This window comes from Sorex fumeus, unplaced genomic scaffold, assembly GCF_029834395.1.
Source record: "Sorex fumeus unplaced genomic scaffold, SorFum_2.1 ptg000023l, whole genome shotgun sequence".
NCBI classification, from domain to species: domain Eukaryota; kingdom Metazoa; phylum Chordata; class Mammalia; order Eulipotyphla; family Soricidae; genus Sorex; species Sorex fumeus.
In genome coordinates this window covers 601,054-616,333 of record NW_026606080.1, presented here as the reverse complement: position 1 = coordinate 616,333, position 15,280 = coordinate 601,054, and the positions used below count along the sequence as shown (strand labels likewise).

Sequence of the window (15,280 nt, the reverse complement as noted above, 5' to 3'; positions counted from 1 at the left end):
CGTGGTTTTGGGGGCAGAATGTCCCTGTCTGTCCTCTGTGAATCATGGGGTGACACCCTGTCCACATGCAACAGTTCAGAGAGTAAGAATGTGTTTATTATTATTATTATTAAATTTTCATTAAAACCACTGTGATTTACAGTTTCTCATTGTACAGTTGTTTCCAGCATTTGGTGTTCCAACCCCACCAGTGTGACCTTCCTTCCATCAATAATCCCAGTTTCCCTCCCAGTCCCAAACTCCCCCTGCGAGCACATACCAAATTGACTTTATATTGCTTGTTCCAACAAAACCTGAAGAACTGGCAAGTGTAATGATGGGAAGTAACTCAGTAAGTGCACAGCAGATCGGATAGGATGTGATGTAGAAGGAAAGATCGTGTCTTGGCCCCAGTCATGCTGTGATAGCCCATCCTCGTCATGAGAGGGGACAGCTCTGGATCCTGTAGGTGGAAAGACCGGGACCGACTCTACATCAGAAATGCGATTCTGGTGCTGTGTCCCAGAATGGCCCCAGGATGCAAGCATGTCCACAGCATATGCCTGTCAGCCACCTGTATGCATTCTTTGGGGAATTGTCTTCCCAACACACAGAGGAATGGATCAAGAAGTTATGATCTATAGACACAATGGAATACTCTGTAGTGCTAAGAAAGAACAAAAACAGGCCACCTGCAGCAACATGGAGAGAACTAAGTGTATCCAGCTGAGTGAAGTCCAGCTGAGTGAAGTTAGCCCAAAGGAAGGGGATGGAGATGGTGTCATCTCTCCTAGGTGGGACTTGAAGCTACACAGCGAGGTAGCAGCAAAGGGCCAAAGGCAACACAGCGGGGGAACAGAGACACACAACTGAGTTGGGGGTGGGGCAAGAAGGAGAGAGAAGGGCTCAGGCTCCTTAGGGGAGGGGAAAGGGTGCCTTGGTGATGGCTGTGCTGTTGGGATTCAGTTCCAAAGAAACCATTATTAAGGGTATTGCCAGCCAAAGACCCAATCAATACAATCAATTCAAAAATGCCTTCCCTGAAAAATGAAGTCATGAAATTTGCCTATAAATGAATGGACATGGAGAGTCTCATGCTGAGTGAAATGAGTCAGAAGGAGAGGAACAGACAGACATGGAATGACTGCATCCATTTGTCGGCTATAAAAAATATAAAGTAGAAGACTACTATCCAAGGCTCGGGAAAACCAAGGCTAGGAGGACTAGTCGATTGTTGGAATCTACCACAAGTATGTGTAGGGCTGAGGATACGTAAGATAGAGAAGGGACCAGTGTGACAATAATGGCCAATGGCTAATGGATTGACCTGAAAGAGACAGAACAGAGTTGCAGAGACGGAGAGTAAGTGAGACCCAGAGAGAGGGAAACAGAAATAGATGGGACAGAGATGCAGATACGGACAGGGACAGGGAAACAATACAGGCAGTGACATGAACACAGAGACATAACATACAGAGAACAGAACAGATAGACACACAGATGACACAGACATATAACATGCAAACACAGAGAAGCAGCATACTGAAGATATAAACACAGATGTAATAACATAGAGATGCCATAAACAGAGATACAACATACAGATGACATAAACAGAGATACAACATAAGAAGACAAAAACACAGAGATGCAACATACAGATGACATAGAGATACAACATACAGATGACATAAACATACAGATATATACAGATGACATAAACATAGATGCAACATACAGATGACATAAACATAGAAATGACATACAGATGACATACATAGAGATACAACATACAGATGACATAAACATACAGATATATACAGATGACATAAACATAGATATGACATACAGATGACTTAAACAGAGACAACGTACAGATGATATAAGCATACAGATACATGCAGATGCCATAAACATGGCATGCAGATGACATCAACAGAGACAGGACATATGGATGACATAGCAAGCGGATACAATAAAGAGATGACATAAACATAGAGATGGTGATGGGTATGTACATAAATGTAAATACACATGTCGATGGTGATGTGATGGAGATAAAAATATGATGGCGACAGGCGTGATATGCGGTGATAGATATGACAGAAATATTAGATATGACAGATGACACAAGCCTGGAGATGGTGACAGCAACATGCACAGGTGTGTGATGTGAGAGGTCACAGATACACACACGGATGGTGATAGACATCACAGAGTGGCACACATGACCTCTGCATGGTGATGGGCATGGCATAGACACGCATGCTGATAGAGGTGATATAAACGTGCAGAGGTAACATACTGTGACACGAATGCTGAGATGGGGATGAGACCTAGATCTAGATGGTGACAGATAGGTCCCGTGTACTGGTGATGACAGACAGTGGCATGGTGTATAGGTGGGGAGTGACAAGCACGACCCCCACATAAACACAGATGCTGAGAGATACGACAATCATCAATGGTGACAGATGATAGGACATAAATGGATAGATGTGACATAAACAGATATGACATCACGTATAGCTGTGGCAGATGGCACGACACAGAGATGGTGACCTGGCATAAGCATCGATGGAGACAGTGGCAGATAGGATGCAGATACATGGTGGAAGACGTCACACGGATATGGAGGTGTGATGTAAGTGCAGTGATATGAAACATGGATAGTGACATGGCGTCAACATCAATGCAGACAGTGATCAACAGGACGTAGATGTAGATGGTGCTATACAAATGCAGAAATGCATCGATCTGACATAACACGTAGATGGTGACACGCGGATAAACATTGGCAGAGACGGTGGCTGACGGGACACAGGGATGGTGACACAGAGGACAGAAACATTGAGATGTACCATAACCCTGGAGACAGGACAGATGGGTGACATAAACCTGTGAAAGGTGACAGACACCGCTTCGGGCAGGGAGAGATGTGTATAGAGCTGATGATGGACAGAAATGGAGAACGACATCCACAGGCAAACGTCCACAGTGCCAACACAGACAGGGGCACACAGAGACACGGAGACTCGGACTGAGTGTCTGCTGCCCAGCAGGGCGGGTTCTGAACCTCGGCTCGCCTGCGGAGCTGGGGGCACGGCCGTGAGGTGGAATTGCCTCTACTGAAGGATCATTCATGTAGCGGCTGAAGAGAAAAGAGCAGGGACTCTGGCCGGCTTGCGTCCAGCTCCTCCTTGCTGGGAGCCGGTCTGGGTCTCCCTGTTGCCCAAGCTGGCTGAGGGTGCTGTCACTGACTTCTGCACCTCACTCCTGTGACTTCCCCAGAAGCTGTGTTAGAGGCTGGCCTGTGTGTGAGCATGATTTTGGGACCATGGGACACGGGTGTCTCCCAGACATACCCCAGGTTTGCCTTCAGGTGCTAGTAGGGGGTGGCCCCTGAGGCAGCTCCGAGCCTCTCGGTGACGCTGGCCAGGCCCAGGAGCTTGCCTCTTCTTTCCTGACTCCGAGTCACCTCTCGAGGATCAGAACTAGTTCCCAGCAGCGCAGAAACAAGTGGGGGAAGAAAAGAAGTAGTGGAATCGCAGGAGATTTAGAAGGAAAAAAATAAAAAAGCTTTAATTCACCGCCTCTGGACAGCTGCCTGTTGTGGCGTCAGTGCTTCTCCTCCTCCTCCTCGAACCAGTTTTCTCTGTGCAAGAAGAGCACGGCGTCCTGGAAGCCACGGCGGAACAGCGACTGCATCCCCTTCTGGCTGGGCGGGAACAGGGCTTGGTTCAGCCTCACCAGGTTCGCCATGGACAGCTAAGAGACAGAAGGGAGAGAGTGATGAGGAACTGTGGCCGGCCACATCATGGCGCTTGGTTTCCATGGTGGCTGACCACGTCACGGCGTGTGGCTTCCGTGGTGGCAGGCCATGCCATAGAACGTGGCTTCTGTGATGGCAGGTCATGTCACAGAGCGTGGCTTCTGTGGCAGCAGGTGTACATCACAGCACATGCTTTCTGTTGTGGCAGGCCTCGTAACTGAGTATATCTTCTGTGGTGGGAGGCCCATGTCACAGCATGTGGCTTCTGTGGTGGCAGGCCACATCACAGAGCATGGCTTCCATGGTGGCAGTCCACGTCATAGGATGTGACTTCTGTGGTGATAGGTCCACGTCATGGCACGTGGCTTCCATGGGGCAGGCCATATCATGGCACGTGGCTTCTGTGGTGGCAGGTCATGTCACAGAGCGTGGCTTCCATGGTGACAGGTGTACATCACAGCATGTGGTTTCTGTGGTAGCAGGCCACGTCACTACGTCTTCTTTGGTGGCAGGTCCACGTCATGGCATGTGGCTTCTGTGGTGGCAGGTCATGTCACTGAGTATGGCTTCTACAGCCAGAGGTGGACTGAGCCATGGTGCAGGTCACGTCACCATGTATGGCTTCTACAGCCAAAGGTGGACCGAGCCATCAAGAAGAAGACAACATCTAGGTGGGAAGAGCTCAAGTCCAACAGGGATCCTGGGGAGTGTGGGGGAAGGACGTGGCCGGGGGCAGAGTGGCTGTGCCTTGTGCAAGGCCCAAGTTTCTGGCCCCGACATCCGTGGTTGTCTGAGCCTCAGGATCACAGATGCTGACAGCCGTAGATGTGGGTCTGTTGCTGGGGAGATGGGGTATCTGTCCTGGGCACTGCACCAGGGGCTTCGCTTCACTCCTAATTATGCCTCCAGAGGTGACCGACTGCCCCCAGAGATGGCCAACAGTCCCTGGGGCTGGCCACACCCAGCAAGGAGATATTTATGTCAGTTATTCAGGAGTCCCATCAGTCTTCTGTGCTTCCATTTCAGATACCACAGCGGTGTCCCATTGTTCAGCTAGCTGAAGATTGCCCCGCCTCTTAGGGGCTCCCCTGAAGACTCAGCCAGAGACCTAGGACAGTGGGGAGGGTACTCCCCTTGCATGGGGATGACCCGGAATGGACCCCCACCCCACATGAAGCCCTAGACCCGGCAGGCATGATCTCTGGGCACAGAGCCAGCAGTCTACCCTGTGCACTGCTGGGAGTCATCCCTAAACTGAACCAAAACACACTCCGGGCAAGATTGGCCCTGGGCGTGCTCATCACGGGTGTGGAAGCCTGTGGAAGCTTTCGGAAGAAGCAGCCTGCGACTCACCACAAGGTCCTGGTTGGAGATGTTCACGTACACGTCCAGCTGCCCCTTGTCCCGCGGGGAGATGTCCAGGCGCCCGCTGAAGGGGGAAACGGTCACTGTTCGGCCCACAGGCAGGATGGGCAGGCTGTTGGTGAGGCCACCGTCCACCCACTTCTGTGGACAGGAAGGGGCGGGGTCAGCGCAGGACAGATGAGGGTCCGGGTGTCTCTGCTGGGCAGCACCCCCTGCCTCTTAGGGGCCCACAAGGACGAGCGTCTGGGCGTCTGTGCTGGGATAGTCCCCTCACCCTCCACCTCTTTGGGCCCACAAGGACTTGGCCTGACGCGCAGGGAGCAGGCTTGCTGGGAGGCAAATCCTTGCCCAACGGCAGCAAGCCGTATCCAGCACAGCCAATACAGAGGCAGCTGAGCCCTGCAGTGGTCTGGAGCTCTGAGAAGGCGGGTGTAGGGGGCAGCCAGCGTGTGCGGGAAGGTGGGTGGGGAGGGGGGCAGGGGGTGCTCATGGCAAAGTCACGAGCACTGCTGACGGGTGTGTGTGTGTGTGCGTGCGTGTGTGTGTGCATATGGGTCTCTGCACGGTAAGAGCTGGGAAGGGGCCGTCTCTGCAGCAGACACCACATGGCACACGGCATCACAGACCCTCCTGTTTGCGAGCTTGGTTGGGCAACGCATGGACAGGTCAGAAGGGATCCTCGGTTCCTGGGGAGTAGGAAGGGCCATGAAGATGCAGGCAGGGCTCAGGAAAGCCAGCCTGCATGCAGAGGGGTGAAGGAAGAAGGGTAGAGAAGGCAAAGGAGAGAGGGAGGGAAGGAGGGAGGGAGGGAGGAAAGGAGTGAGGGAGGGAGGGAGGGAGGGAGGGAGGGAGGGAGGGAGAAGGAAGGAAGTTACGGAGCAAAACTCTGCTGGCGAGTTCCCTGTTGGGCGCTGTCCTGGTGAAGGGAACATAAACACAGCAGTTCCCAGGGGCGTGCCTGCGCAACATCTGCACGCTTGTCTTTGTCAAGACTCACAAACCACCCATGGTAGGCTCTAGGAGGACGTCACACAGAGCCCTGGGTGTGCACGCATGTTGGCACGCATGAGGGGGAATCCCACACATGTGTGTTTGCAGCACAATGCTACAGCCCGTCCAGGAGCATCCTGGTCTGAACACTCTGCTTCCCATTCTGTTTGGGGTGTGTGTGTGTGTGTGTGTGTGTGTGTGTGTGTGTGTGTGACAGAGAGAGAGAGAGAGAGAGAGAGAGAGAGAGAGAGAGAGAGAGAGAGAGAGAGAGTCCGGGGCGTCGCTTCTCAGAACTGGTGACTGTCTCCAGACCAGGGGAACTGCCTTCTAAACGCATCTTTCAGATTCCCAGCAGGGCGTCTTACCCTTGAAGCCCATGGTTCATGCCTAGGGGGAGTGAAAAACTGGGGCCCCCTGGCCTCTATGCCTCTGAGGAAATGAGGGCAGGTGCCTCACGAGGCCCTGGGGCATCCAATTAGGCAGGTAGTCAATGAGGGCCTTCTAGGAATGGCTGGCCCGTATGGCCCGTAAGCACGGAAGCCGTCTTCTTAGCTGCATCCTGACTGGACAGCTGAGCTGGAGAGCAGGAAGGGCTCTCTGTCTCTCTCATCGGACTGTCCCCGAGATGCTGCCCTCACCCCTGCTCACCCCCACCACCCCGGCCGGCTGAGACCCGCGGTAGCCCAATCCCCATGCGCCTGCTGTCCTCCACAGCTCCGAGCCAGAGAGGGCCAGTGGCAAACCTTTCAGAGAGATGCCTCCAATCCTCAGTGACCTGCTGGCTTCCCAACACCATCCCCTCCATCCCTGTAACGTGTCCCATGGGTGACCTGCCGGAGACGTGCCCCATAGATGCCCTGCCACACTTCTACCTCATGGACAGCTGCCTAAGCCCTGGGCCTGTCGCTGTAGAGACGTGGCCTCAGGCAGCTCAGGGGCACGCGGGCACATCCAGACGATGTTCCCAGGTGGATTGTGTCTAGGACCATGCCTGCGGCCCCCGCTGTTCCCACTGAGGCAGGCAGGTGGGCAGGGAAGGTCCCCTGAGGCACAGAGTTCCTGTGAGATAATCCAGCCAACTAGCCCTAAGGCTGCCAGGACCCACCTTGTGGACACGGGAACTAAGGCCTGATCAGGCCAGGCTGGACCCTCTCTGAGAGAAGCTCCAGCAGGAGCAAAGGCCAGGAAAGGAACCTCAAAGAGGACCATCGACCACTCCCAACTCTACCTCCTTGGCCACCAGCCTAGCAACGGACTCTTACCTCACTAGAAAACCCCACATGGGACAGCTTGGGAGAAACCCTATAAAGGCACCTTGAACAAAGGAAGTGCACACAGGTGCTGCCCCCCATCCCCTCGTGAGAGGTGGACTTTATGCTTTCGTATCTAACGCCTTTGCAGAAGCTCGCATTCTCTCCTGAGCACGTATCTCTCTGTCTCTGTCTCCATCTCTCTCTCCCTCCCTGCTTCCTCAAAGCCTCCAAGTCAGTCCTGTTGTTTCTTCTCCTGCAATTCTTCCCTGGGAGGGAAAGGCGAGGCCCGGCAGGCCCGGGTAAGGCCTAGGCTGCCTTTCCTTCCCTGCGAGGCACAAGGCTCTCTGCAGATTGTCACCATTTCAGAATGTGGCAGAGGGAGACAGAGAGAAACTGGCAGATCCTTCAGGAGGTCTCTCTGCTCCCAAAGCTCTTTGCGGGGGGGGGGGGGGGGGGAGGGGGCGGGGACACAGTCTGGAGGCCCTTCCCTGACGGATACGCTGGCGTGGATCAGAGCTCACAGATCCCGTGACCTAAACACACAAGAACCGAGAGTCTCCAGAAAATTAGGGAAAATAAAACACATACTTCTGGGCATCTGTCCCGAAGAAATAGGACATTTTGTTCTCATGAACACCAAGAAAGAAAAAGAGAAGGAGAGAAAGAACAGAAAGAGAAAAAAGAGAACAAAGGAAGAGCAAAACAAAGCAGAAGAGAAACAGCGAAGGAAAGAGAAAAGGAAGAAAGTAGAGAGAATGTAAGGAAAGAGGAGAGAAGGAAGACTGGAAGAAAAGAAGGAAGGAGAGAGAGCAAAAGAAAGAGCTGGCGAGCAAGAGAAAGGAAGAAAGAGAAAGGAGAGAAAGAGAGCAAAAGAGGACAGAAAAAGAGAAGGAAGGAAATAAAGAGAAAAAGAGAAGGAAGGGAGGGAGGGAGGAATGAAGGAAGTAGGGAGGGAGAAAGCGCACCCGCATAGGCAAGGCTCCTGGCTCTGGCTCGCACCTCCCGGTCCTTGCCGGGGAAGCACCTACCTGCCCTTTGTACTCCACCGGTGTCAGCCCGGCGTAGACGGGCACAAAGCTGCTGGCCAGCAGCACCTGGGTGGACGGAGAGGAGACGCTGGTGAGCTGCGGGGCCCGCACACGCACTTGGCTGCCCTCGCGCTCTGAGCTCAGGCCAGGCAGCGGGAGTTGGCACTTGGCGGCAGGAGGGCGGCGTGCCATGCGAAGGAGGCAAAAGGAACCAGACTCAAAGTGAGCACTGCAATGTCACCTGCCCGAAGAGGCACAGAGATTTCCCTCATCGCAGCTGGGTTTGGCTTTGCTTCGGGGGCACATCCACTGATGCTCAGAGGTTCCTGCTGGTCTGTGCTCGGGAAGGACTCCCAGTGGGCTTGGGGGACACTATGTGGCCCCGGGAATAGAACCCGGGTGCCCCGTGCAAGGCACCGGTCCTCCCCACTGGATCATCACTCTGGGCCCCATTCTTCTCAAGTGGACTGGCAGATCTGGAGCCCCTGGCACCTCTTGAGCCAAGTTGGCAGCACATTGGAACATCTCCCCGGGGTCCCGAGATGGCCGTGGCCGACGCACACTGGCTGTGTGTTCCCCTTCGCTGGCACAATGAGCCACAGGTGCAGCGAAGAGCTTCTGGTGGGGAGCCAGGAAATTCGGGGTGCGGGGGCCAAGAGGCCCGAGCTCTTCCCGGGAGGGAGAGACTGCGCAGGCCACTCCGGCAGCTGGACGTGCTCCCAGCCACCCATGGGCGTCCCCGGGAACCCGGGAAATTCAGCGGCGGGCCCCGAGGTCAGACGAGCCACACTGACCGTCCCTCCGGGGGCTCATCCCCCGTTCTGAGTTCTGCTCTGCAGGGGCGAATCGGGCATGGCTGGGCAGGTTCTCCCTTTGCAGTTTGCCAGTCCACGGCTGACGGTAAGAAGAGGATGGGGAAACGTTTTTCTCTAAGCCGGGACGCCAGAGTAGAAGGAGCCTGGGCCTGAGGGGCGCCGAGTGATGCTGGAGCCTAGGAAGCCACGGACTCATTTCTCCTGGGGGTCCGTTTCCTCGGGCAGCTGCGGTCACAGCCTTCGTGCACAGGGGCAGCTGCAGGTGACACCCGAGTGCCACATCCAAGCGTCTGCTGTCCCCACTTGCTCTCGGCCCATCCCCCATGGTTCTTCCCAGACAAACTCTCCGTGCGTGCCCTTGCCTGCGTGTCTCCGTGTGTATGTGGACTGTGTGTACCACGCACGTGGGGACAGTGAGCTATAGCAGGATGGCGTATACACACACGTGGGGACAGTAAACTATAGCAGGACAGTGTGTACCACACATGGGGGGACAGTGAGCTATAGCACGACGGTGTGTCCCACACACATGATGACAGTGAGCCAACAGGACCCGAGTGAGGCCAGGGCACAGGGAGGGTGGCCAAGCGCCGGGCAGAGGTGTCAGGAGCCAGTGCGGGCACCACCGTACCTTGATGAGGTCCTCCCGGGAGCTGAAGCTGGACACCAAGTAGTTCTGCCTGGTCCTGGTGTTGGTGATGGACACATGCAGTCGGCGGTGGGCCAGCTGGTGGGCATTGGCGGGGAGGATGGACTCCATCCCACACCTGCAGGGCACAAACGGGTGCTGCGTGAGCCCCCTGCACGCCCGCAGGCCCGAGGCAGGGCCTTGGCAGAAAGTAGGCTGGGAGGGGCGGGGCAGGGCGGGCTGTGGGGACCACTGACCTGAGTCGGGCCATGAAGTCATAGCCGGGCGTCATGGCCCCAAAGGACTGCCCGCGGATTTCTTCGGCAAACGTGTAGGTGAACGCTTTACATTCCTGAGAGGGACCATGAAGAGTGACTGCCCGCGGGGCGGGGGGTGTCCAGGCGGATGCATCGGGTTCTGGACGCAGTCGTGTTCTCTGTGAAAAGCACCTGCACCCTGCACCCTCCCCCCCTGCCCTATCTGGCTGGACCCCCAATTTCTGACTCTGCGCCCCCCCGCCCCCCCGCCCCGCTCTGGACCTAGGCAAGGAGGCTTCTTCGACTTCCAGTCTCCACCCCTCGCTCGCCCCCGTGGGTTCTGAAACGGTCCTGGCCCCGACTGGCCCAGACGTGGGGAACCTGGGAAACATCTCACGTCTAATCTAGAACTTTCTTCTGCTACTTCCTCCCTCATCCTGAAGCCCTCGCCACCCTGACAAGGGATGGGGACGATTTCTGTGTCTGTGTGTCTGTCTACTTCTATGTGTCTGTGTCTCTGTGTATTTCTAAGTATGTGTCTCTGTATGTGTCTGTGTATGTCTCTGTGTGTACATCTGTGTGTCTCTGTATTAGTGTGTGACTATGTATTTCTACATACGTGTCTGTGTGCGAGTCTGTGTATATGTCTCTGTGTATTTCTATGTGTGTAACTCTGCACTTCTATGTGTGTGTCTGTGCGTACGTCTATGTGTGTGAGCCTATGTGTATCTTTGTGTTTCTGTGTGTGTGTGTGTGTGTGTGTGTGTGTGTGTGTGGTTGTGGGGCTGTGGGCAGGAACTGAATCCGGAGCATCTGCATGTAATCCAAACACTCTGCGGCTGAGCCTGATGTCCAGCCCGGGGGAGTGGGGGGGAGGTTTGCTGCCCAGTTTTCCTGCAAGAGGAGGTTTCTGTCCTCCCTTCTGAATGGCCAGGCCAGGAGCGGCCTTCGTTCCCACTGAATTACCTCCAATTTCTGCGGTGCCGTCAGCAGGACGGTGGCCACCAAGGAGCCCGCAGAGGCGCCTGCAAAGGCCTTCACGTCCTTCAGCAGCTTCCTGCCGTGCTTGCAAAGGGCAGACGCTGCCCCCAAGTGGTAGATGCCCAGGAACCCACAGGCGGCAAAGGACAAATTGATGTGCTTCATTGTAACTCTGGAAGCTGCAACAGAAAACAAACAGACCGAAAAAGCAGAGGCTTCGGTAAGCTGGGATCGTTTGCAAAACTGGGATCTTTTGCTACAAGCTGTCATACCCAGGGGAATGTCATCCCCAGGGGAATGTCATACCCAGGCTGCCCAATTAATAACTAAGACTCTGGGAAGCCCCCAGCTGCCAACTCCCTGCCTCCTCCACACACACACACACACACACACACACACACACACACACACACCTTTGCAGGGAACATTTTCTTTCTCCTCTCTCACCTGGACCCAATAGTGTCAGGAGAGACACAAAGCTACAATCAGGAGAGACACAAAGCTACAACAGACCCGTAACTGACCCCTGGGGATGCATCTGCTATGGCTATATTAATCTTAGTTTTTATATTCTTTATTCCTTGACTGGACACACGGATAAGGCCCAAGGTATTTGCCCCCTCCCCGTTCTTATTTTATTATTTTCCCTAGATTTTTATGGAGCTTTGGAGGGGGGGTTGGAGAGAGGGTAGAGAAAAATAACATCTGCTGAGATCAGAATTCCCGATGCCAAAAAAGAGTAACATCTGCAGAGATCCGAATTCCCGAGGATCCCCATGGAATGCATCCTAGTTTGCTAACATCACAGGGGTCGGTGGGGGCCACAGTCCTAAAGCTCCATGTTACTGTCTGGATAGCAACGTCGATGCTTTAGCAGATTTGAAACAGCGGCCCCTGACCCCCAGGCCTGGCCGGGGCGAGGCTGCATCTACATAATCGATATAAGCCTCTCCCAGTGGTGCTGCACCATGCATCCCTGCAAAGTGCCCATCTGCAGCAATCCTGAACTCATTCCATTGTGCATACGTGCACACACAAACACACACACAAAGACACACCCCCCTCCCCACGGCACTTCACCATGCAATCCTGCAAACTGCCATCCCGGGACAATCCTGAACCCTTTCCACTGTGCACACACACACACACACACACACACACACACGCACACACACACACCATTCCTGAACTCTTTCCATTGTGCATACACACACACACATACGAACACACACCTCTCTGGGGCTCTGTACCATGCAAACCTGCAAACTGCTATCCTGCAACAGTCTTGAAATCTTTCCATTCTGCATACATGCACGCACACACACACACACACACCAATCCTGAACTCTTTCCGTTGTGGACATGTATACAAACACACATACACACCCCTCCCTGGGGTGCTGCATCACGCAATCCTGCAAACCGCCCAAACTTTTTCCATTGTGCATATGTGCACGCGCACACACACACACACACACACACACACCTCCCCAGGGCGCTGCACCATGCAATCCTGCAAACATTCTGAACTCTTTCCTTTGTGCATACATGCACACATACACACCCCCCAATCCTGAACTCTTTCCATAACCCTGCAAACTGCCATCCTGCAACAATCCTGAACCCTTCCCATTGTGCACACGTGCACACATACCCGCCCCCCCCATCCTCCAATCCTGAACTCTTTCCATTGTGCGCACACCCCTCTCCCTGGGGCGCTTCACCATGCAATCCTGCAAACTGCCATCCTCCAACAATCCTGAACTCTTTCCATTGTGCATACACACACACACACACACACACACCTCTCCCCAGGGTGCTTCACCATGTAACTCTGCAACTGCATCCTGCAATCATTCCGAACTCTTTTCATTGTGCATACTTGCACACATACACACACCCCCAATCCTGAACTCTTTCCATTGTGCACATACCACACACGCGCGCACACACACACACATACACACACCCTCTCCCCAGGGCGTTTCACCATGCAATCCTGCAAACTGCCATCCTGCAACAATCCTGAACTCTTTCCATTGTACATACGTGCACACGCACGTGCGCGCACGCACACACACACACACACACACACCCCTGTCCTTGGGGTGCTTCAGCATTCAACTCTCCAACTGCCATCCTGCAACCATTCTGAACTCTTTGCATTGTGCATACGTGCACACATACACACACACCCCCAATCCTGAACTTTCCATTGTGCACAGACGAACGCGTATGCACAGGCATACACACACACACGCACCCCGCTGGGTGCCAGTGTGCCACTGTAGCCGCCCGCCCAGAGCAAGCGGCTGAGGCTCCCCGGGGTGCAGGGGCCGACGGCCAGTCTGCGGAGCCCCGGGGTCCGGGGCGGGACCTTTGGGGCGTGCGCCCTAAGCCCCCGGCCGGGTCATCGGCTCCCGGGCCGGGCTGACGTGTTCAAGGGGAGCCGGGGCTGGGGGCGCTGGAGCTAGGGGCGCCTTGCACACCTTCCCGCGACCGCCCGGAGCCCACCCGGGCCGCGCTTTAAGCCCTACCCCTGGGGGGCCCCAGTCCCTTTCCGCAGCGAAAACCGCCAGGCTTCCAGCGCGGGGCCGCCGGGCCGCCACTCAAGCGTACCCCGCTTATCGCAGCCCCCGGCCGGCCTGGACCGCCTCTCCCGCGCTCCGCCCGACCAATAGGAGCGCAGATCCCTTCCGTACGGCCCGCCCCCTTGCGGCCGGCCTCCGTGCCCGGACCCGGAAGGCGGGGCCGGGCCGACCCTCCACGAGGCCCCGCCTCCCCGCGCCGCGCGCCTCCTCGGATAGGTCGAGAAGGGGAAAGCTTTGGCGGCGGAGGGCGTGGCCAGGAGAGGCCGGCCCGCGAGACTTTGTGACGAGTTCACGCTGCGCGGCCCCGCCCTGGAAGGGAAGCGCGGTCGCCCGGGTCGCGGTTGTGACGTCATTGCGACTGGCCTGCCGCAGCCCGCTCGGTTGGTGGTGGGGGCTTGGCTGCTGGGCCCAGCGTGCCCACACCCCCTGGCAGGAGTGATTGATAAGGGACCACCCAGCGCTTTGTACTAGACTCGCCCCCAGCCCTCATGTGTATCGGAAAACCAAAGGGCTGCGTTTCAGTCGCGCTTCGGCGAGCCGACTGAGCCCAAAGCCCCTCCTGAGCCGCGCCCCGGAAGTACTTGTTCCCGCTGCCCGGCGACCCTGGAAGTGATCCCCTGCAGCTGGCTTTCGCCTTGCCCCTGGCAGCGGGGGCAAACACTGACCAGCTGCGCCCCCTGCCGGAGTGTGAGCGCGCCCCACCCGCCGGTTGCTGGCTTGGCCCCGGGCCCAGGTCCTGCCCCGCGCCTGGGAGGGACATCGGAGTCCGGGAGGCAGGCGGGGGCGGGGCGGGATGCTCTGGGGAGGCTGCCGGGCAGCATCCCTGCATCCCTGTATCCCCGCATCCCCACACCCCCGTATACCCACACCCCCGCATCCCACCCCAGGCGCCAGCCCACGCAGGTCCCAAGCAGAGCCGAAAGCGCAATGCACTTCAGGCTCCTGAGGTCAAAAGGCATAGAGGAAAACGAGAGGGGCTGGTCGATTCTGTTTTATTCTATGTGGAAACGAGGAGGGGCGTTTGAATATATTTTGTCCTATTCAGGGGGGTTAATTTTCTGATGGCAAAACGGGGTAGAGTGATCATTGTACTGGCTCTTAGCATTTTCTGAGCATTGACCATTTGCCAGTTCTTAAAGTTTGGTTGGAACAAGCCAGAGGGAACCCCATTTCTCACTGTGCCTAGGGGGGCAGTGAGGCAGATGAGGCAGGACGGGGAGGGTCTTCCCAGCTTTCCAGTATTTTCATGAATGGAAATTGGGAGTCCTGAGGACGCTCAGACTCATTGTTGGAAAGTAGAGAGCCTCAGTTTATCAGCCTACTAGCTAATAGGCTCATCTATTAGAAACTAGGGAGGGGGAAAAAAGAGATAGGGAGGCATTGCTCTGGTGATGTGTTGTGTTGAAAATATGTGCACACATCAACATTATTCATAGTATGGTAAACCACAGAATTTTAATTAAACAGTTTCAAAGTAAAGCATAAGTACCAAAGAAAAAAAAGTAGCAGAGAAAACAAAAGGAAGTCTGCAAATGGGAAGGAATGTGGGGAAACCACTCTTTGTTTTACTGGGGCTGCAGACTTTCAAGGTAAGCAGGGTTTCCTGCAGACCCTTTCAAAT

At 55.2% G+C, this 15,280-nt stretch overlaps 1 protein-coding gene across 2 annotated transcripts; it reads right to left on the bottom strand.

Moving 5' to 3' along the window:
- Positions 1 to 365: 365 nt before the first annotated feature.
- On the bottom strand, positions 366 to 13,863 carry LOC130023310 (patatin-like phospholipase domain-containing protein 4). 2 transcript variants are annotated; one of them, XM_056113784.1, is made up of 8 exons: positions 13,771 to 13,863; positions 11,054 to 11,238; positions 10,088 to 10,182; positions 9,834 to 9,969; positions 8,388 to 8,453; positions 5,105 to 5,257; positions 3,570 to 3,747; positions 366 to 442 (listed from the first exon to the last, which is right to left on the bottom strand). In XM_056113784.1, exons 2-7 carry the CDS (start codon positions 11,231 to 11,233, stop codon positions 3,598 to 3,600), a joined length of 780 nt encoding a protein of 259 aa, XP_055969759.1. In that variant the 5' UTR covers positions 11,234 to 11,238; positions 13,771 to 13,863; the 3' UTR covers positions 366 to 442; positions 3,570 to 3,597. The 2 variants fall into 2 exon arrangements, with proteins under 2 accessions (XP_055969759.1, XP_055969760.1); XM_056113785.1 differs by lacking the exon at positions 13,771 to 13,863 and having other exon boundaries at positions 11,054 to 11,247.
- Between the last annotated feature and the right edge of the window lie 1,417 nt (positions 13,864 to 15,280).

Coding starts and splice junctions, on each gene's coding strand:
- LOC130023310 (XM_056113784.1), bottom strand. CDS start 11,233: ATGAAGCACATCAATTTGTCCTTTGCCGCCTGTGGGTTCCTGGGCATC. Junction 8,454..9,833: donor CCCGGGAGGACCTCATCAAG/GTACGGTGGTGC, acceptor CCGTCCACCCAG/GTGCTGCTGGCCAGCAGCTT. Junction 3,748..5,104: donor TCTCCAACCAGGACCTTGTG/GTGAGTCGCAGG, acceptor TCTGTCTCTTAG/CTGTCCATGGCGAACCTGGT.